At 46.2% G+C, this 21,592-nt stretch overlaps 3 protein-coding genes across 6 annotated transcripts in view; 2 read left to right on the top strand and 1 right to left on the bottom strand.

Moving 5' to 3' along the window:
• Positions 1-3,833, bottom strand: part of man2a2 (mannosidase, alpha, class 2A, member 2) — a 35,715-nt gene extending 31,882 nt beyond the window's left edge. For both annotated transcript variants that reach the window (XM_079743411.1, XM_079743412.1), the window contains exon 1: positions 3,646-3,833. The gene's annotated coding sequence lies outside the window, so the exon portion shown is untranslated. The remainder of the gene's footprint in view (positions 1-3,645) is intronic.
• A 2,641-nt stretch (positions 3,834-6,474) lies between these two features.
• unc45a (unc-45 myosin chaperone A) lies at positions 6,475-17,078 on the top strand. Its single transcript, XM_079743991.1, has 19 exons — positions 6,475-6,609; positions 6,812-7,004; positions 7,242-7,417; positions 7,523-7,612; positions 7,883-8,050; positions 8,521-8,689; positions 9,101-9,271; positions 9,919-10,090; positions 10,606-10,906; positions 11,176-11,270; positions 12,340-12,481; positions 13,066-13,206; positions 13,855-13,982; positions 14,516-14,582; positions 14,677-14,790; positions 14,965-15,080; positions 15,471-15,588; positions 15,789-15,944; positions 16,288-17,078. Exons 1-19 carry the CDS (start codon positions 6,586-6,588, stop codon positions 16,570-16,572), a joined length of 2,826 nt encoding a protein of 941 aa, XP_079600117.1. The 5' UTR covers positions 6,475-6,585; the 3' UTR covers positions 16,573-17,078.
• Positions 17,079-17,281: 203 nt separating this feature from the next.
• On the top strand, positions 17,282-21,501 carry rccd1 (RCC1 domain containing 1). 3 transcript variants are annotated; one of them, XM_079743966.1, is made up of 8 exons: positions 17,282-17,505; positions 17,942-18,154; positions 18,617-18,782; positions 19,375-19,496; positions 19,866-19,967; positions 20,465-20,635; positions 21,155-21,184; positions 21,291-21,501. In XM_079743966.1, the coding sequence occupies exons 1-8, from the start codon at positions 17,286-17,288 to the stop codon at positions 21,446-21,448; spliced, it is 1,182 nt and encodes a 393-aa protein (XP_079600092.1). In that variant the 5' UTR covers positions 17,282-17,285; the 3' UTR covers positions 21,449-21,501. The 3 variants fall into 3 exon arrangements, with proteins under 3 accessions (XP_079600092.1, XP_079600093.1, XP_079600094.1); XM_079743967.1 differs by having other exon boundaries at positions 17,942-18,142; XM_079743968.1 differs by having other exon boundaries at positions 20,465-20,598; positions 21,291-21,424.
• Positions 21,502-21,592: the final 91 nt, after the last annotated feature.

A 21,592-nucleotide genomic window follows, 5' to 3' on the forward strand; every position in this document is an offset into this window, starting at 1 on the left:
GGACACCACGCGGGAAGGAAACACAAGCAGAATTCAGCACAGGGAGGCAAAAAAACCTGAACCCCTCTCTCTCTCTCTCTCTCACTCTCTCTCTCACTCTCTCTGAACACATGAACCACTGTTACCAACAGTTTGGTGGCTCATACGTATTGCCCCCAGCTTTCTCCCCCGAGATCTGAGGGAACGGCACAGCAGACTTGTAGCGGTAGTGACAGAAAGACGGGATGGATGGCATTAGGAAATTAGGCTAGCGATTGCTTGAAAGAGGTTCCACCTTTTAGAGTGCAGGATGGGGGGCAGGGAGGGCGGGGCTTAAACAGGGAGCCTACTGTCTGGTTAGAATGGTGGGCATGGTTGTGAGTCCATCTGAGCTTCTCTACTCTGCTTTGAATCCCAGAAGAGCGTCTTATCTTCTAGTGCAGCTGTAACCGACTCTTGCTCACTTCCAGGCAGTGTGGAGAGAGAGAGCCGGCGTGTTTCTTTAGCTCCCTATAAAAGTTGCCTCAAGGCCACCCAGTTGTCTGGATGAAAAGGCCTTTTTGTGTCAGTAGAGACATGCAAAGAATCAGCAGTTGCAAGTTTCTCTTTGCCTTGGCTTTGATTGCAAAAGATAAAGATAGTGGGCAAGTAGGTAAATGTAATTACTCCCCACTGTTGTATGGAATTATTAGGGGTCCGAGCAGCGAAGCTGCTTGGTCCCCTATTGTTTCTGTAACGCTGTAACGCTTTTCCCCTCAAATTCTGTAAAAGTCATACTGCAGCCTATACCTTAAGTCGAAAACTCTTGAAATGTTCAGGTATGGTTACCAATAACCCCCACTACCCATAAACCCAAATTTAGGACCCAAAGGTGGCGCTATTGTAAAAAATCATGAATTAGGCTTATTTCTCCTCACCAGATTGACCTGGACTCAAAATTCTTTCAGAATATTAATCTCTAGAATCAGATGCATTTATAAAACCTTATGCCGTAAAAATGTTTACTTTTCCCACAATTTCATATTAAAGCTAAGCATGATAAAAAGATTCACAGGCTACAAAAATAATCAAAAATTCACCAAAATCGCCACATAAAATCTTTAGACCAAGCCCCACAAAAAACATCAAACAGAATTTGTTTTATTTAGTTCCATTTGAGCAATATTGGCCAATAAAGTTGGAGCAGTTAGCCCATTTTTCTTAAATGACCATTTTGTTATTGTATAAAAAAAACATACGACTATTATTAGGTGGATACCAATACCCATAAACCCAAATTGTGGTACTGCACCCAAAGGTGGCGCTATTTAAAAAAATATGAACTAGCCTTATTTCTCCCTACTAGATTGACCTGGTCTCAAAATTCTTTCATCATATTAATCTCTAAAATCAGATGCATCTTTTTCACCCTAGTCTTCTGCTCTAAAAATGTTTACTTTTCCCACAATTTCATAGAAAAGCCAAACGTCCACAGTCTCAACCCATTTTTGCCTATTTGACCATTTAGTTATTGTATAACTACCATACGGCTATCATTAGGTGGATACCATTAACAGTGCAAATTTTCAGATCTGTACTCTTTTAAGAAAGCCCTTAATTCTCTTGTGAAATGTGTGCTTGGAGTTTTCTTGATGTTGTGTGCTTATCAATCGACATTTTCACGATCTGAATGAGGCTTCATGCAGTTCAGGAATGTCAGTGGCTCAATTGGATAATGCCGTGTACTGGTGATCATTAGGTTGAGAGTTTGAATCCTGATTAGAGCATTATGAACAAGCTGAACATGACATTCTTGTCATTGCCACTCATTTAAGAAACACAACATTGAACAGCACCCGAAATCATCAGGCAATCAACATTCCGGCTCATTAGTTTCCAAGAATCGGACTGCCAAGACACAGTATGGCATTAAGGGGAACTTCTTCATTAACCATTTTTCCTTCATAATTAACTGTCATATTTATATTTCTTCCGTTAGTGTTCTTGACTACAAATGTTTAATTTTCCCAGAATTTCAAAGATTTTTCAGGTATTGAAGAAAGCCCTTAATTCGCTTGAGAAATGTGTGCTTTGAGTTTTCTGGATGTTGTGCGCTTATCAATAGACATTTTGACCATGTGAATGAGGCTGCAGTTTAGGTTTATAAGTGGAACATCTTTCCTTAAATATGACAATTATATGTTATATTTATATATCTTCCATTCGTGTGTTCTTGACTGTTAATTTTGCTCGGACCCGTTAATCACCGCTTGCGGTTATATTTTAACATTGTTTGCATGCCGTGGTGTAATATAATAATATGACCTTATAATACAGGCATTGAAGTACTAGTAATAATAAACAATATAAACAATATATCTATTAAATATTACACATTAATAATAAATAATACACACTATATGTGATATACTTTATATACAATATACAGTATATTATAAGCAAGCACTTTTAATAGCAAGCATTGTCTGTACTCATAATTCACTGAACAAAAAGTGATCTATCTATAATATAAAGTCTGAGTGTGTAGATTATATATTTAACCGCGATCCCTTGACAAGTGAGGGTCGTGTCCGGCCCGGGGTCATTGCCAGGAGCGACGGTAGAGATGAATGAACGCTTGCCATGTACTTCCTTATTCGACGTGTCCTAAACAGACACACACGACCCCGCCCACAACACCCTACCAAGGGACTGCTGCTACTTCACTCTGTAACAACCAGACTGCGCCCTTTGGGACCGGATTCTCCCACATCCCTGGAACAGGTGTTTCCCCTTCTCTCACTCCCTCTCTCCATGTAAAGCCTGCATAATCTTAATCCGATCCATGTTCTGCAGGCGGCCGTGTAAGCTTCACAAAGTAAAATCGCTTCAGTTGAAACCACACATGGATAGCAACAATGTGCAAGGTTTCAAAAAAACAGTCATAAAAAAAACTGTCAAACAGAGGAACTGAGTTTATGGACCGTGTATATGTACAGATGAAAACATGCATGTCAGCTCTCCTGACAAACCCCAGACGAGCCACTGTGTCTGGATCGATTGCACTCAAAGCAACACAAAGTAGACTATTCAACTATTGAGCAACGCTTCCCAACGAGTTACATCAATGCACCCTCTCCCTAAAGAGGGTAAGCTAGTGGAGACCATCTGATAAAAAACATGCAACCCAACACTTATCCGTGATTGTGACAGCTGCTTTGATCCTCCAACACAAATCACAGTAACACCCGACTTGGACACAGACCTCGGACCAAGACCCTCGGACACAGACCTCGGACCCAGACCTCGGACCCAGACTCTCAGACACAGACCTCGGGACACAAACCTCGGAGGACAGACCTCGGAGGACAGACCTCAGACACAGACCTAGGAGACAGTCCAGTCAGCTGTGGACCAGACCCAGTTACGTGGAGCTACCTCCCCTCCCACCCATCACAACTTAGTGGTCCTGCTACCGGGATCAACACGTCCATCCCTCCCAGGAGCTGGTCCACACACACACACGATCCTGCTCAAGTCCTCCACTCTTGAACACACTATCCGGCAGACTGACGTGACGGACAGCCGCGTAAAACACGTTCAAGAACGCAGCCAATGTCAACATTAGCATTCTGGTAGCAGCCACCACAACTTTAGCTACGTGGCTAGCTGCCCCGTACACCTTACCTTAGCACACTTTCATCTGGGATCGCTCGTTTTGTCCTGTGGTTATCCGATTGTGTTCATCGGGATCCGGGTGTGTTGGTCCCAGGTAGGAGGGGAGGTACATGGGTAAAGCTACGCCATTTCAGCCCAATGGCAGATCAGCAAATGAATTAAACAGAGAGAGAGACGAGGCGCTAGCTAGAGCTGAGGAGGACTGAACAGCAAAGCCTTGTGGGAACGGACGAGTCGGTGTGTGATTAGACTTAGGCGCGGAGAGGAACGTGCCATTTGGCGTTATACTGGTCTACCGCCACGCAACTTCCGGTCTTTTATTTCCTGGGAGCTGGGTACGCCGGTTGAAAGTCCACGGAGTAAGAGAAATTAGAATATTACAAGAATTAGCAGAGGAAAAACGTCAAGGAAAACAAATAGAGATATTTGAAGCATTAAAATACATAAAATATAACACGTAAATACTGGACGAAGCAACATCCGAAACCTGTCACGGAAACGGTTATCAAACTACCGGATGTTGGTCACTCTCGCCTCTCACCGCTAAACCCGTGTAATTTAAAGTCCCGCCCATAACGCTCATTTGGAGCATCCCGTCCCACGCATTCTACTGTGGCATGTAACGCTTGTGAATGAGGTTAGATTACAGCAGATAGGGCCAAACCAAACACTGTAGTCCGCTTGATTATTAACAAGAAGTCTACAGTGTAGTGTAAGTATGTGACCACCACATACTGTATGTATAGGTATTGAAATTCCAGAGTTTAGAAATTCCTTTAGATTTGATTAGGTTTGCATTGTCTTTGCATGATAAACCACAAAGAAACTTAGTTCTGCATAATTCATCCATTTAGCAGCATGAAACAAGAATAAATGTCAAATATAATGAATATTCCTTCATCATATTATAATAAATAGCCATCGAAAGTCAGAAAAAATACAATTAACCTGAACAATGACAGTCATGTCCCTTGCACTAGCAACAGTTATATAATATAGATTGAACTATCCACTGCATGCCTTTGCTGTGTGCCTCGGTGGAGCTACAGAACCAGACTGAACAACAGTGCACCTGGATGCTCTCGGTGGTGCAGCGGTAGAAGCTGATCAGCTGTTATTCAGGGGAGCCTGTTGCGCCTCAGGGTCCTCAGATAAAAGAGGCGGCTGCCGGCTGTGCTTGACCAGGCGGGAGGTGTTCAAGCCCCAGGTCAAGTCCTCAGATGTATCGGACTCCCAGGAAGTTGAATGTGGTAACCCGCTGAACCTCCTCCTCCTCACCATGGATCCAAAGTCCAGTGCAGTGGGTTTATTTGTTGTTTTCCCTGAAGTCGATAAGGATTTCTTTATTTTTTGGTTGTGTTGAAGTCCAGGTCCTGTTTCCTGCGCCTTGCAGACAGCGACTGAACCTCCGATCGCTCTAGGCTGTTGGGTTATTATTCAATATCAGACCTGCTATGCTCATGTTGTCTGCAGATTTGTGTTGGAGCTGGCGGGGGTGGGGAGAGTGCGGGCATTGCCTTGTGGGACGCCAGTGTGGAGGGCGATGGTGGAGGAGGTTGGACAGTCCAGCCTGACATGCTGGGGTCCCTCGTGAGAGAGTTATTGATTGAACAAGGGTCTGCAGTTTGTTGAGAAGTTTGTTTAGAGTCCATAGAGTTAAACGCCAAGCTCTTTTCGACCAACAGCCTCCTGACGTAGGTTTTAGGCATCTCTAGGTAGGGGAGAGCTGTCGAGCTCTGACGTGATGGTGTCGTATGTGGATCTGTTGGCCTTGAAGGCAAACTAGTGGTCGTGGTCCGAAGGAATGCAGGCCAACACCCGTCTCTCAAAGAATTGTATTTCATAGCCAGACTTATTCCTTTATAAGTCTTTCTTTGCCTGTATGGCTGTGTGGCTTTGGTGATTCTCTGTCCTAATATTCTGCTGATTGGGTTTACCTGCCATTTGTGGATGATGTAAGAGTTATGCGGATGCCCTTGCCTTGGTTTATCGAAAAAGCAAAAGCGTATAATAATTATGTAATGTGAAATGGGCTATATCAATTAAAGATAAATATATATCTATTCATTTATTTACATATATCGTATGTTATAATTATTTTTATAATTGTTACTACCACCTTTTTCTCATCATTATATGATATATATTTAATTTTATACAATTCACAACATTGGAGTTATTATTGGGGTTATCAAACAATACCACTATTTGATAACAATAAGAGGTAATAGGATATCTGCCCTTCACTCTTCTGAGTGAGGTCTCAGTTGCCATGCGGGACTGACAGAGGGGAACAGGATGGTCCTGGTCCCTCAGGGGCTTGGTAACCCAGACACTAAACACACGTGAACACCTGAAACCCACCTGAAACCAGACGTCAACGAATCCACATTCCTTCAAGAAATGCGATGCCTTTTACTGTTGTGTAGCCTACTTTCCCAAAGAGTCATTTCTTGGACTCAGAAATGAGTGCCGTTTGTGTGTGTGTGTGTGTGTGTGCGCGCGCGCGTGCGTGCGTGCGTGCGTGCGTGTGTGTGTTTTCACTCTGTCCTTGGATTCGACTGAACAAGAAATATTTAGCCATCCGTATATCCAAACATATTAATAAAGAATGTTGAAAAACCATTATTATGTTGCATACTTATTGAACTGCAAGAATACATGTTGCATTTTACACAGAGACACGTGAAAAGGTGTGTGTGTGTGTGTGTGCGTGCGTGCGTGCGTGTGTGTGTGCGCATCACCTATAGCGTGTGCGCATCGTTCAAGCCTTTTACGGTAATGAGGGAGGATGTGGGCGTGGTTGCCGTCAAACGTCATCACCGTGCTCCCAGCCACCAGGAACTGGTGTTGTGATAAGAAGTTTTTTCCCCACGTAATCTTTAAATAACACTAAAAACGCACTGTTGCTTCTTTACCCCGTTTTATATTTCGTTGATCGAATTAAAAATGAGCAACAAAGAGAAGGAAAAGGTAAGGAGAACACACAAAAGCATGCTATGTGAGGCACTGCATACCATAGATGGAGTGGATCTATGGGTTCAGATCAGCGATCAGATCTCCTTAAATATACAAGATGCTGGTAATGAAGAAATGGGATTCAGCACGATTGACGATGATTTCCTTTAAATGATCAAATCTCCGCATGGACATCTTTCCTCTTAACTTTACCCAGGACCCTGCGACCCTGAAGGATGAGGGGAACACCCTTTTCAAGGCTGGGGACATGAAGGGTGCTGCCTGTTGTTACAGCAAGGCGATAAAGCTCAGCGATTGCAAGGCTGAAAGGGCTGTTCTGTATCGGAACCGCTCTGCATGCTACCTCAAGCTGGAGGATTACACCAAGGCAGAGGCTGATGCTTCTAACGGTTGGTCAGACAAAAAAGTAACACTTTCCTAAAAAATTAAGATCTTATTAATAATTTTTAAAAAATGTTAGTATAATTATCTTCAGAATCAGAGCATTCAACCAACTCCCTAATAGCAGGAGTACCCACAAAACCTTCTTTTTCAGTCCACACATACAAGACCCCATGTACATCCACATCAATGCATATGGGTTGATGCTGAACAAGGGAGTCATGAGTCTTCCTCCTCCTCCTCAGCCCTGGACACAGACCCTGGTGACGTCAAGGCCCGGTTCCGGAGGGCCCAAGCCTGCCAGAAGCTGGGTCAGCTGAACCAAGCCTTCGAGGACTCCCAGAAGTGTGCCCAACTGGAGCCCAAGAACAGAGCTTTCCAAGACCTGCTGCGAGAGCTGGGAGCGCAGATCCAGCAGAAGGTGTGGAGGTGTTTCTCAGAGCAGTGAGCGGTGAAGGAGGAGGAGGAGGAAATCTTGCAGGAGCTAACACTCGTTGTGGGGGGTGGGATCCTCATTTCTGTGTAGGCCAAGCAGATGAACTCCACGGACGCACGCGTGCAGCAGATGTTCTCCCTCCTCTTGGATGCGTCGGCGACCGACTCGGACCGACAGAAAGTAAGAGTTTAGTGTTTAGCATTTCCCTTCCTGACTTTCCACCCCTGACCATTAACGAACGCAGCTTAACACCATAATGTTGTGAGGTTCTTTGCCTGTGTAAATGAGCTAGTAAAGTGATGGTATCGGATTGGCGCATAGAGTTATACCACTACCAATATTGGAAGAATTTCCGATACTTGAATCGGTATCGGAACACCTCTTGTTGAGGAGGCCATTTCACGGCCATTAATGACTCAAACAAAACCAATGACCCTGTGAACCGTCTAGGCGGCCCAGAACCTGGTGGTGCTGTCGCGGGAGGACGCCGGCGCCGAGCAGATCTTCCGTAATGACGGTGTGAAGCTGATCCAGAGGCTGCTGGAGTCCAAGCTAGATGACATCCTGCTGTCGGCGCTCCGCACGCTGGTTGGCCTGTGCACGGGACACCAGTCCAGGGTGAGTCGTCTGCGTGTGTGGGTCGTTACGTAGCGACACAGTGTCTCGAACGAAAGGTCTGAGAAGACTGGGATAGAAATGGTAGAGGAGTGGGCGGAATGTGGCTCAGGTGGTAGAGCATGTTGGCTGGAGACCGGAAGGTTGCTAGTTCGATCTAGCATTCATATAGCGCTTTCCTAACCAGTGACCACTCAATGCGCTTTAGAGTGTTGCCTAACATTCACCAATTCATGCACACATTCACACACCGACGGCGGTGAAAAACCATGCAAGGCAAAGCCAGCTCGTCGGGAGCAGTTAAGGTTAGGGGTCTTGCTCAGGGACACCTCGACATTAAGCTAGGAGGAGCCAGGGATCGAACTAGCAACCTTACGGTTACCAGCAAACCCGCTCTACCTCCTGAGCTACTTGCCGCCCAGATACAGTACAGAGCATTAACGAAAGGTCTCGCTGTCCCTCGCTCCTCCCAGACCATGGCCATCGTGAACGAGCTGGGCATGCAGCAGCTCTGTGGCGTCATGGGAACGGGGGCGTCTGCCGTCTCGCTGGCCGCCTGCCACCTGCTGCAGGTGATGTTCGAGGCTCTGACCGAGGACATGAGGAAGGACTTCAGAGGCAAGGACGAGGCCATGCTAGCTGGTGAGACCGGAGTCACATTCAATTGGCACATTCTCGTTCACATTCATTCAGTCTTTCTGGATATCTGATTAACATGGTGGTTCTCAATTTAGAACACTTTATCAAAAACGTACAACAATTATGTAAATCAATTAATAAAACATATAGAAGGCATACAGAAGCTACACACATTTACATTTAGGGCATTTAGCAGACGCTTTTATCCAAAACGACTTACAATAGGTGCATAAGTACATGATTTTTGCATATGAAAGCTCATGATGAATGCTCACAGATTGTTACACGTATGTTAGGTAGGGAAGGTTCCATAGTCCAACTCAAAGCCCTCGCTGCCTGTCCAGATGGGGGAGGAGCTGAAGGGTTTTATGGCTGCTGATTGGTGGATGAGCGTTGGTGTTCTCTGATTGGCAGAGCCGTCCAGAGAACTGCGTTCCATGCTACGCCACCTGCTGGATATGCTGCCCGCCACCGCCGTGTCCGGCCCGGGCCGGGACAGCGCCATCAACCTCCTGGTGAAACAAGTGCCGCGCAAATGCCAGAAGAACCCCGATAACTCGGTCACACTGTGGGTGATCGACCAGGGTACGAGCCCCCCCTCCACCTCCGGGAGGAAACACCAGACGCAGGCTTTAACTCAATGTCTTGTTGTTGTTTCTTTATATGAGTGTACAAATTGACATTGCACATTGTTGATTGTTGATATTGAGTTGTGACAAATAAGTGTTGTGACTTCTACTCGCATCACAGCACGAGTAGAAGTCATTAAGGGCCATCAAATGGCCTCCTCAACAAATATAGAAGTGCAAAAAATACATACAGATACAATATAATATACACAGACAAAAGAAAACAACAAAAAAAGTTTGCATTAGAGAGAGGTAGTTGTGTTCATGCTTCCTTGGAAAGTCTTGAGTCTCAAGTCCCAAGTGGCACGCACGTTAGGATTAGGATTAACCAACGTTAGGAACTTCCTTTGCATGTTCTGAGGATTACGGTGTATAAAGACATGTGACCCGGCATACAATTTAGAGACAACAGAGAGACAATAAGACAAATGATAATAGACATGCCAAGTCTCAAATATCCAGTACAAGGGTCCGCTGAAAGTTGTTTGAATTTAAAGATGCATTCACGGCTGCATTTGTTTCAACCTATCCAAGGGATTCCTTTAGTGGAATCAATAGTCTCCTTTTCACTGAGGGGTCTCGGTTGCTGGTCTGTCTCTGCAGGGCTGAAACAGATCCTGGAGGTGGCGGGGACGGTCCCTGAGCTCGACCACGGTCCTGCGCTCACGGAGAACACCAACATGAGCTGCTCTGTGCTGCTGAGCAAGCTGTACGACGACCTGAAGAGCGACAAGGAGCGGGAGAACTTCAGCAAGCTCTGCGAGGATTATGTCCAGTGAGTGGGGAGACTGATGAATAGGGGTGGGACAAAATATCGATCCGGTATAGGGGGTGATATATCGTCAGGGTGATACATCGTCACCCTTCGTCGTGCGATACGAGAATCGATACACTGGCGCCAAATATGGATCTTTTTAATATTCATTTTAAATGTCCTATATTTTTATTTTACCCAAACTGCTCCCTACGAGCTGGCTGTCGCATTACACGTTTGACCCCGCCGTCGGTGTGTGAATGTGTAAGTCGCTTTGGATAGAAGCATCTTCTTAATGCCGTAAATGTAAATCTTTTGGAAGATTGTATTTGTATAGCCCTTAATAACAGGTACAGTCTCAAAGGGCTTAACAGGCCATATATTTATGACACCTCCCTGACCCTAGCCCCCATGAGGGCAAGAGAAAACAACTACTATTAATTAGCAAGGAAGAAATCTTGAAGAGGGACAAGAGTGTGGGACCCCTCCTTCCAGGGATGATCAGGAGTGCAATGATTTTTTTCCTCTCCGATCAGGCAGCATTTCAACCGGCCGGACGTGGAGAGCAAGCTGCGGGCGATCCAGAGTGCCTCCACACTGCTGCAGGGGCCCAGCGACACAGGGAACCAGGCCCTGGAGGTCCCGGGCATGATGGATGCCGTCATCGCCCTGTGCGCCTCCAAGGACGTGAGCCACCAGCAGGTGGCGGTGGAGGCGCTCATCCACGCCTCGGGGAAGGCCAAGAGGGCGTCGTTCATCACGCCCAACGGGGTGGCTCTGCTCAAGGACCTCTACAAGAACAGCGAGAACGACCGCATACGCGTCAGGGCGCTGGTGGTACGTAACAGCAGTGTTAAGGTTTAGATATAAAAAGGTTTTAGTTTTTTAGTTCAAGTATGTAATCAAGCCCTGCCCTTTTTTAATCTGAGTTTTATCCATTTTTTTATATTTATATTTATTCACATTAAGCAGACACGTTTTAGCTATCTAATCTAAAATTTTGAGTTGTAATCGGTAAATTTAATCTTTACTTATTTACTTTAATAATTAAAATAATGAATCATTTATATGATTCATCATGACTTAATTGAATGGTTTTTATGCAGGGTCTGTGCAAGCTGGGCTCTGCTGGAGGGACAGACTTCAGCATGAAGCAGTTTGCAGAGGGGTCCACGGTCAAGCTCGCCAAGCAGTGCAGGAAGTAGGTCATCATGACCCAGTTTGGGTCTTTATTTGTATTCCCTTCGCATCCACATTTGTACTCCTCCTATTGTGTGTGTGTGTGTGTATATCGTGACTATGGTGATGTAGCAAATACTCTCAGTAATGTCTAGAGATGGATAGAGATGTTTAATTTCCAATTCAGGAATAAGATTGACTAACTCACTCCTATACCGACCATAACCTCATTATATAATGTTAATTTTTCATCCACATTTCTATTCTTTCCGTGCATATCAACATATTTTCTGTGTATTTTTAATCAACTAAATCAATAAAGTACTCCCTTATCTTATTATATCATGTATATTAAAAAGGACATGAGTCCAGGGATTTTAAGGGTACTGTTCCTCTCTCTCTCCCTGGTGGTTGTGTAACAACTCCCTTCTGACTGTCTCTCTCTGCGGGGTGGTTGTGTAACAACTCCCTTCTGACTGTCTCTCTCCCTCCCAGGTGGTTGTGTAACAACTCCCTTCTCTCTCTCCCAGGTGGTTGTGTAACGACTCCCTTCTGACTGTCTCTCTCTCCCTGGTGGTTGTGTAACGACTCCCTTCTCTCTCTCCCTGGTGGTTGTGTAACAACTCCCTTCTGACTGTCTCTCTCTCTCTCCGGGGTGGTTGTGTAACAACTCCCTTCTGACTGTCTCTCTCTCTCTCTGGGGTGGTTGTGTAACGACTCCCTTCTCTCTCTCCCAGGTGGTTGTGTAACGACTCCCTTCTGACTGTCTCTCTCTCTCTCCGGGGTGGTTGTGTAACAACTCACTTCTCTCTCTCCCAGGTGGTTGTGTAACGACTCCCTCCTCTGTCTCCAGGTGGTTGTGTAACGACTCCCTCCTCTGTCTCCAGGTGGTTGTGTAACGACTCCCTCCTCTGTCTCCAGGTGGTTGTGTAACGACTCCCTCCTCTGTCTCCAGGTGGTTATGTAACGACTCCCTCCTCTGTCTCCAGGTGGTTGTGTAACGACTCCCTCCTCTGTCTCCAGGTGGTTGTGTAACGACTCCCTCCTCTGTCTCCAGGTGGTTATGTAACGACTCCCTCCTCTGTCTCCAGGTGGTTGTGTAACGACTCCCTCCCGGCGACGTCCCGCCGCTGGTCCGTGGAAGGCCTGGCGTACCTCACCTTCGACGCAGACGTGAAGGAGGACCTCGTTGGAGACCGGAACGCTCTGCGGGCTATGTTCGAACTCGCTAAGGTCGGACACCGTTTCTTTCTTTAATGCACCTTTTTACTCATTCACGTTTTTAGTCCTTCATTTTACATTCAATTTAGGGAATTTTGCAGGCGACATTTTGCAGTTTGGTTAAATTGCAAGAGCTTGTTAACAGTATTTGATTGAGTTGAGTGGTACTTGAGTGACATGCATTCGCAACGTTTATTTGGAGAACAAATCTGGTTTCAATTTGGAGCGTAGGAAAGAATTAATTGAATCTAATTTGTTTTTCTTTCATTATTCATTCATTCATAGACAGTCGGGACACTTTTGACTTTATTGTCTGAAGTTTAACCTTACCATCTGCTAGTACTGCAGTATTGTAAATTATGTCATAATACTGTACTAATGTACTTTCATACTGTGCTTACTTTCCATTTCAGTGTTCAGTGCATCTGACAAATTCAACTCTTGAATCTTGAATTTAATAATAAGGCTTTGTTTGATTCATAATGTACATTGATGTATTATATATTTAATGAAAACATCTAATATATTCCTTTTCCTCCTGTGGGATGCATATGATCCACCGTCGTGTCTGATAACTCCCCCCCTCGCTCCTGCAGTCTGAGGACAAGACAGTGCTGTTCGCCGTGGGCTCCACACTGGTGAACTGCACCAACAGCTACGACGTGGAGAAGCCCGACCCGCAAATGTTGGAGCTGGCAAAATATGCAAAGCAGCACGTGCCTGAAGAGCACCCCAAGGTGCTCATTTAAAAACTATCCCGACCCCTCCAGCTTATAGATAGCATAGTCTTTTTCTTCTATTCAGAGTACACCCCTAGACCCTGCATAGCCTTAGCCCTTACCCCCTCCCCCCACACCCCTAATACGCACTTATTTTATGTTTTACCTCCTTGCACTTAATGTACGCACTTATTGTATGTTGTACGTCCTGGCACTTAATGTTCTCACTTATTGTATGTTGTACGTCCTGGCACTTAATGTTCTCACTTATTGTATGTGGTACGTCCTGGCACTTAATGTTCTCACTTATTGTATGTGGTACGTCCTGGCACTTAATGTTCTCACTTATTGTATGTTGTACGTCCTTGCACTTAAAAAAAGTACCAAGCATACCTAGCATCTTATCCTAGCTATCTTTGTTGTATACAGGGAATGAGTTAACCTAGCCATTGTTACAGCTTGAAACTTGGTTCTATCTTCTATGAACATCTTTACTGTAGCGATATTGTTGTTTCACCTTCTTCTGACAAATGTACTTATTGTAAGTCTCTCTGGATAAAAGCTAAATTCCCTAGATGTAGTCTTCGTTTCCTGAAGTTCCACTAAAATGCAGTCTCCTTGTCTCTAACGTGCTGCTGTTATGATGCTCCGTGTCGCCTGTGTCAGGACGAAGCCTCGTACGTAGAGAAAAGGCTGGGGAAGCTTCTGGAGGCCGGCGTGGTGTCCGCCCTGGTGTGCATGGTGAGGCACGAGAGCCCCGCGCTCACCGAGTCCTGCCGGGAGTGCGTCGCCAGGTAAGCCACACCTCTCTCCCCCTCCGAGAAAAGGGCCGTAACCAACGACGGGTTCAGTGTTGCTTCAGCTGCTCGCTTATCTTCTCAATGAGCTTCAGGGTCGTTTATCAAAGAAAGTGTCATAAATAAAGCAGTGAGATAATACCTCACTGTCAACGCCCGGAAATGGATGGCTCTGTCTGTGCCAAGCAAAATAAACCCAGTGTGATGGAGTATTTCATCTGGATCAAACACAACATTTTCCTGAAGCTGCAAACAAAACAGAATGTGGTGTTTTTTCCTAACGACTAAAGCAAACATCAAAGTGATCCATCGATGGTCTGTCGAGCGAGGAACTGACTCATCGTTTCAGCACAACTTGAGTGTTCTCTGTGCAACCGAGTTCCACAGAACATCTTGTCTCAGAACAGTTATTCTCAGGAGAACTGTTCTCAGAACATCTTGTCTCAGAACAACCCTTCTCCGGCCATCTGTTCTCAGAACATCTTGTCTCGTCTAGGGACCACTCTCCTAACCGTCCCTTCTCACTTCAGGGCCTTCCTTGCGTTGGTGGATCGTCAGCAGGACCGAGGGGCCGTGGTGGCCCAGGGCGGAGGAAAGGTAGGGCGGACCCCGGGGCTGCACTGTACTGCCCGGGTGATAATCCTGAGGCCAAAACGTAACGTATCGTCCCTGACCCCTTGGTGCTCCGCAGGCCCTGATACCGCTGGCGTCTGAGAACACGGTGGTAGGAAAGGTCAAATCGGCACAAGCTCTGGCCAAGATCACCATCACATCCAACCCTGAGATCGCCTTTCCCGGAGAACGGGTAAGGACGGCACCTAATTGATAATTCTCTGTTCACTTATTTATTAAAATCTCTCTGCCTGCCTCTCTGCCTTTCTCTGCCTCTCTCTCTCTCTCTCTCTCTCTCTCTCTCTCTCTCTCTCTCTCTCTCTCTCAATATTACAATATAACACAACAATGTCTGTCTCGTCTTTAGATCTACGAGGTAGTCCGACCCCTCATCAGCCTGCTGAGTCTGGAGTGCACCCTGCTGCAGAACTTCGAAGCTCTCATGGCGCTCACCAACCTGGCTGGCATCAGCGAGCGTCTCAGGTCAGCCACTAGGGGGAGCTCTTCGCTTACAGGACGGCAAGATGCCCGCATGTACCCGCAGCTGCAAGCGTGCGGTTGTATGTGAAAGGAGGAACAAAAATTGTGTCCTTTTTCACTTCCCTCTTGAATGTTTTTAAGACATCTGCTTCGATTGAGCATTTTTGGTTTGCTTTAAATACTCCCACATCCACATTTACAGAGTGTTAAAATGTCCGATACCCATTGCAGGTCAATAATAAAATGTATTCATAATGAATTACTCATGATTACATTTATATTGTGAAATTTCCACAAAAGTGACCTCGCATACCAATTTTATCCTCCAGGACCACAGCAATAGAGGCGGCCATTCCATTACCATAAATAATAGAATAGTGTTGTGTTTTCCAGACAGAAAATGATCCAGGAGAAGGCTGTGCCCAAAATGGAGGGCTACATGTTTGAGGAGCACGAGCTGGTCCGTGCAGCCGCCACCGAGTGCATGTGTAACATGGTCCTCAGCACAGAGGTAAACACAACCTACATGCACGGTTTTGTGCACAGGTGCTCTGCCCTGTGTGTGTGTGTGTGTGTGTGTGTGTGTGTGTGTGTGTGTGCCCATGCCCAGAGTTGGCATCACTACTCATGTCTCCTAAATGATCTTTCTGTTTCCTCACTCACTGTGTGTGTGTCTGTGTGTCTGTGCCCGTGTGTGTGTGCGCTCCTCAGGTGCAGCAGCTCTACCTGGCGACGGGGAACGACCGGCTGAAGCTGCTGGTGCTCTACAGCGGCGAGGAGGACGAGAGGCTGAGGCGGGCCGCGGCCGGGACCCTCGCCATGCTCACCGCAGAGCAGCCGGAGCTCTGCGCCCGTGTCCCCGCCACGGTGAGCGCATCAGTGACCACTAGCCCCGCCCCCCATGTGGCCTGAGGCAGGGGCTCAGGGAGATTATGGAAATTAGAAAAAATGCATTGGAAGGAAGTCAAGCCCGTTTTATTGGTGAAGCCCTCGGAGGCCGTCGCAGCGATTAAAGGGCTTCGTAATCAACACACTGGACTTGCGTCCGGAGCCACACTGTTTGCACAACCCTTCACCCTGGCAAAGAAACAGTTTACTTTTTTAATTATCAATGGTTATTGTTAAGCGCTTTGTGTGGCCACTGTTTAGAAAAGCGCTGTATAAATGCAGTCCATTTAATATTTACCTTTCCTCCGTCTTGCCCCCCCAGACCACCCACTGGCTGGAGATCTTGCAGGCGCTGCTCCTCAGCGAGGTGGGCGACCTCCGTCACCGGGGCGTGGTCATCGCCCGCAACCTGATGACGGCCGAGCGGAGCCTGGCCGAGACGCTGATGGAGAGCGAGGCCCTGGAGATCCTCTCCGTGCTGGCCAAGGGGGGCGGCGACAGCGGCATCCCGGACCCCGTCGCCAAGACGGCGCAGAGCTGCCTGGACAAGGCCATCGAGTACGGCATCATCCAGAGCAGCGGGGGGGCCCGCATCGTAGAGGAGTGAGGGTGGGCCCCGCGGAGCACCGTGTGCGTGTGCGTGTGTGTGTGTGTGTGTCCAAAGTGTATAGGTGCAGCAAAGATATGGTTTGTTTTGTATCACATATTCTAACACATGTGTGTCATTTAGAAATTGGCTTTTATTAGAAGCAGCCTGATGTGTCTTACACTACCTGCAATGTACTCTTACATTGTCTTCACCAAGAATGTTGGGATGGAAAAGTATACAAGTCTGGATTTTTTTATAATTTTGTTCGCTATTTCGTTCCAGAGATAAAAATGTTGCTGGTTATTTCATTCCGTTGTACTTTAATCGATGTACTACCAATTTTCACACTTGTTCCTTTTTCAATGTACTCCTTCGTCGGTTGCATTTTTTTGTTGTAATGGAGCGCACAACCATTTCACTGCAGGCGTGTTTCTCACACAATATGACTGAAGATGTTTTTTCTTTCTCTGCTGGGACATTCCTTTTATGTTTTAGAAGTCACCCTTTTTTTATCAACTTTTAAAGTGCACATATAAATAATGTATGATAATTAATTTCTATAATGATACCATACCAAAGTTGATAATAAAATGACGTCACATGTCACATGACACACTGTCACTTGCATTTCAACGTGATCAGTAGCGCATGCGCAGTGTGCAGCTATCGCCAGCGTTAGCAAAGAGGTTGAACTTTCAAACATATGAGTACCCAGTGGGCGCATTGTTTCAATGAACTGGTTCGGATTTGGCTTTAATGCTTTCGGGCAAATTTCGGAGCGCGGGAAACCATCACAAGGCGACGATGATGATCAAAGTTACACATGTTTGACACCGAAACGTCTGGACCACTTGGGTGGCTGCGAGGAGAGAGCGGAGTGTCAACAAGAGCGCGCCGGGACAAATCACCTGAGCGCGTGCTGGAGCCGCACGGCCTCGCTGTGTTTACACGGTGAGGCTATGACGTCACATGACAACTACATGTGTGGTCATGTCAGTTCACATGACGACTACACCTACATATGTTGTCATGTTATGTCACATGACGACTACATCTACATGTGTTGTCATGTTACATGACACATACATCTACATGTGTTATCATGTTATGTCACATGACACATACATCTGCATATGTTGTCATGTTATGTCACATGACGACATGTGTTGTCATACTGTCACATGACGACTACATCTAAATTTGCTGTCATGTTTTATCACCCGACAATGACATGTGGTCACATACAAAATACATGTACGTGTGTCCTAATAATAGCACGTAGTTTGAATATTTAGTTTGCATGCCCATTCTAGGCATCATGCGGTTATACTTTTAATATTCTAAAGATATCCGAGTACTGACTTGGCTGTTTCCCTCTCCATCATAGACCAGGGTCGTGTGTTGTTATCGGGCTTCGGAGCCGACGAGAATGGAAGTCACATGAGTGAAAGCCTGGGCTGCCAGGACGCTTTGCTTGGGGAGCGATACCTCACCCTGGGATTCAGAGACAGAGTGGAGTGCTGGGACGTCCAGCGCCGCGACCCGGCCCCGGCATGGAGCATGGAATCAACGGCCGAGGAGGAAGCTGGTAATACCGTGTGTAGGTATGGATGTGGAGGATTGCTGGTTGTAGCAGCCTCACCTGGCCCGAGTCAGACTGATTGGACTCTGGGACTCGTGAGGCTGCACACCTGTTGTGCATTGAGTAATCAGTATGCCCAGGTGAAACACACCATCACTACACACACACTCAGGGAGATCTCCTGCATCATCAGGCCATGTATCATTATCAGCAAACCTTAAAATAAACCGGCTTCAACACGCTTTGTCCGGAGGAGCCCAGTAAAATCCACCTAGGTGTTTTTGCTCCATGCTGCCATACAGGAGATCTTCTTGACTGTGTGTAGTGATGGCTGGTCCAACCGGTGTCCACTGATTCACTTAAACCAGCCACCATCAACACACACAACCACAGCATCACTCATCCCATTTTAAACACGACCAACGCCAATATTTCCTCTGAATCCTTGTGGATTTTGACCTTGTTTGTGACGTATTTCAGGGGCCTCCCGCCGGCTGCCGCTAGTCCCGGGGGGCTATATAGCCTCCAAACCTCCGTTCTACCGGCCCCTGTCGCCCCAGTTAAAGGCTGTGAGCTTGGCCCTTGGGGTGGAGCATGCTATTCTTCTCAGCGGCTCCGGAACTGTGTACACCTGGGGAATAGGGAGGTATAGACACCTTTATCACAGCATAACCTGTCCTCCTTTTCATTTAAATACAAGCTGTGTGTTGTATGTTACACAGGTGTTTACGTTTCAAAACGATATGCACTGGAATTAATGTAGTTAAAGGGGTGATATTATGCCACAAGGTGTGAGTGGGATTTGCCATGAGAGGCTGTTTGAACATCTGTCTTTTCCTGTGTTTTGTGACATCACTAGTGGGCGTGTCCAGCTAGATGTACGCTGGATAGATCAGTCTACCAGCCTACCCAGTGGATTGTGCAAATGTTGCTCATCTATCCATCATACGTCTAGGGGGACACGCCCACTTGGGATTTCACTAAAACACAGCAAACGGCTTGTAATGGCTGATCACACTCAAAACTGTTGGCATAGTATCACCCCTTTTAAAAAGCACTTCACATATTCAATATTGAATGAATATGTCTATGGTCTAGTTATGTTGTATATTATGAGTTATTTGTTAGTACCATGAGCTGATGTACCATAAGCTGAATTCCCCCAGCCCTGGCTGTGTGGTCATCACACCTCTGGATCTGAGGTTATATTCCAAGTTTGTGTGACTGTTTATTACCAGCCACGGTCAGTTGGGCCACTCTGAATTGACCCCTGAGAAGGAGCCCAAGCCTGTGGAGGCCCTGTGGGGGGTCCGCATCGACTCTGTGTCTACAGGAGGCTGGCACTCTGCCTGCGTTAGTGGTGAGTCCTTAAAGGGTTAAGGTTTGAGGCTCAGAGTCCTGCTCCTGTGGATACTCTGCATTCTGACCAGGGGCGTGTTAAAGGGGGGATGTTTGGCCAGGTGTGAGTGGGATTATTCATTACAAGCTGTCTACTTTCAGCCTAACTTGTGGGGGACTTTTGATAAAACAGGCTACTGAGGAGGTATTAAATGTCTTAAGTTCATAAATGTAAATAGAGAACGATTTACTACAATACATATAAATACATGTGTATACTCATAAAGCAAACCCAGGATGAGGTCTGTCATTTGCCTTTACACTGTTTGGCCAGGGAATCTGTATTTGTATCGTTTTCTAAGCTACGTTTTTTTTATCGCTTACTTCACAGCTGGGGGTGATCTGTATGTCTGGGGCTGGAATGAGTCCGGCCAGCTCGGACTTCCTTCTCTAGCTATGCGAACAAGCCAAGGGCAGAAGAGATTTAAAGGAAGTAAGTATTTCTTGGCAACTCAATCACCTTGACAGATATATAACTGTTACACCGCTGTGCTTGTGTACAAATGTCCCGTGGGAAATGGCGTTCTTTTATATACGACAAATTTGTTGTCATATTATCGAAGTAAATGGTAAATTGACTGCATTTATGTAGCGCTTTTCTAACCAGTGGCCACTCAAAGTGCTTTACAATATTGCCCAACATTCACGCACATTCACACACAGCTCGTTACACAGCAGTCAGGGTGAGGTGTCATGCTCAGGGACACCTCGACGCTAAGAGGAGCCAGGATTCGAGCTAGCAACCTTCTAGTTACCAGCCAACCCGCTCTAGCTCCTGAGCCACAGTCGGCCCGAAGTCTGTTGCAATCTTTTTGCATGCAAGATTATTATTGGTTGATAGATGACATGTCAGCGTGGCATAGATGATGTCAACACACGCTCAAACGAGTTTTCAGGGTGAAAGGATAATTTTCCCTCTTTATCCACCAGCTGTATCGTGCCAAGAAGCCGGCCCAGCAACTGGAGGAGAGGAGCAGAAGGAAGGGGAAAGCCAGGACGTGTTCATATCCATTCAGGCCTTCCCGGCCTTGCTGGACATCATTGAGTCATGTGACATTGCCAAGGTCAGCTGTGGCTCGCGACACACAGCTGCAGTGACAAGTAAGACTTCTCTCTGTTTACAAACAGATTAACCAATGGTTTTAGTCATTTCACAATGTATAGTCTGCCTGTATCGGCACATTATGCCATCCTCTGCCAAATCCTAACCATCCCTGGTAGGAGGGATGCTTCTGGGCACTTCAGGGCACTTAGCAGACGCTTTATCCAAAGCGACCTACAGTAAGTACATTTGTCAGAAGACAGAGAAACAACAATCTATCACTGTCAGTACAGTAAGGATGTTCATAGAAATAAGTGCCAAGCACTAACAATTGTTAGGTTAACCCATTCCCTGGTAGCGACAAAGATAGCTAGGATTATAGTCTTTCTCACGGTTTGTTCCCTGATATGAAGGGAGTTTTTGACGTGGTAAGGTCACCTGTAAGGTGATGTGGTACAATATGGCCTGTGAAGTCATTTGATAGCAACTCTGATTCAGGGCTACACAAAAGAAATTGACTTGACTATACAAATAGAATTGCCTTGATGTTGACATCACATTTCCATTCAACATTGCAGCCACTGGTGATCTCTACACTTGGGGATGGGGTAAGAGTAAAACAATGCTCAAAATAGACTACATTTTTTAAATGGATGTAGGCTGAGTTTTACATTGTAATATGTGTTTTTTTTCTGTTTCTCCGTCTGTTTTCAGGCGAGTACGGCCAGCTAGGTCACGGGACGGCATCGAGCTCAGACGAGCCTCAGTGCATGGACTTCTTCAGGCAGGAGGGCTTCAGGGTGGTTGATGTTGTCTGCGGGCCTTGGAACACTTTTGCCATGGCAACCAAGGAGGAAGTGGCGCATTCTTAAAATCACACACCTTTGGATACTCCTTGGTGATAACAGACAATGGACTTCGCACTTTGGACCTCCATGAATTGTGTCAGCTGAAAATCCTGTTTGTCAATTAAATAAAGTTAACTTTTGTAATTCAGTCGGCTTTCTCTTGTCAAA

The sequence above is a fragment of the Pollachius pollachius genome, assembly GCF_949987615.1.
Source record: "Pollachius pollachius genome assembly, chromosome: 9".
In the NCBI taxonomy this organism is placed as follows: Eukaryota; Metazoa; Chordata; class Actinopteri; order Gadiformes; family Gadidae; genus Pollachius; species Pollachius pollachius.

Bases quoted from the DNA above. Each gene is read 5' to 3' on its own strand.
- unc45a (XM_079743991.1), top strand. From the start codon at position 6,586: ATGAGCAACAAAGAGAAGGAAAAG. The intron at 8,051-8,520 runs GTGAGTCGTCTG...CGCTCCTCCCAG, and splicing joins GCACGGGACACCAGTCCAGG to ACCATGGCCATCGTGAACGA. The intron at 10,091-10,605 runs GTGAGTGGGGAG...CTCTCCGATCAG, and splicing joins CTCTGCGAGGATTATGTCCA to GCAGCATTTCAACCGGCCGG.
- rccd1 (XM_079743966.1), top strand. From the start codon at position 17,286: ATGAACTGGTTCGGATTTGGCTTTAATGCTTTCGGGCAAATTTCGGAG. The intron at 18,783-19,374 runs GTATAGACACCT...GTTTATTACCAG, and splicing joins TACACCTGGGGAATAGGGAG to CCACGGTCAGTTGGGCCACT. The intron at 20,636-21,154 runs GTAAGACTTCTC...TCAACATTGCAG, and splicing joins ACACACAGCTGCAGTGACAA to CCACTGGTGATCTCTACACT.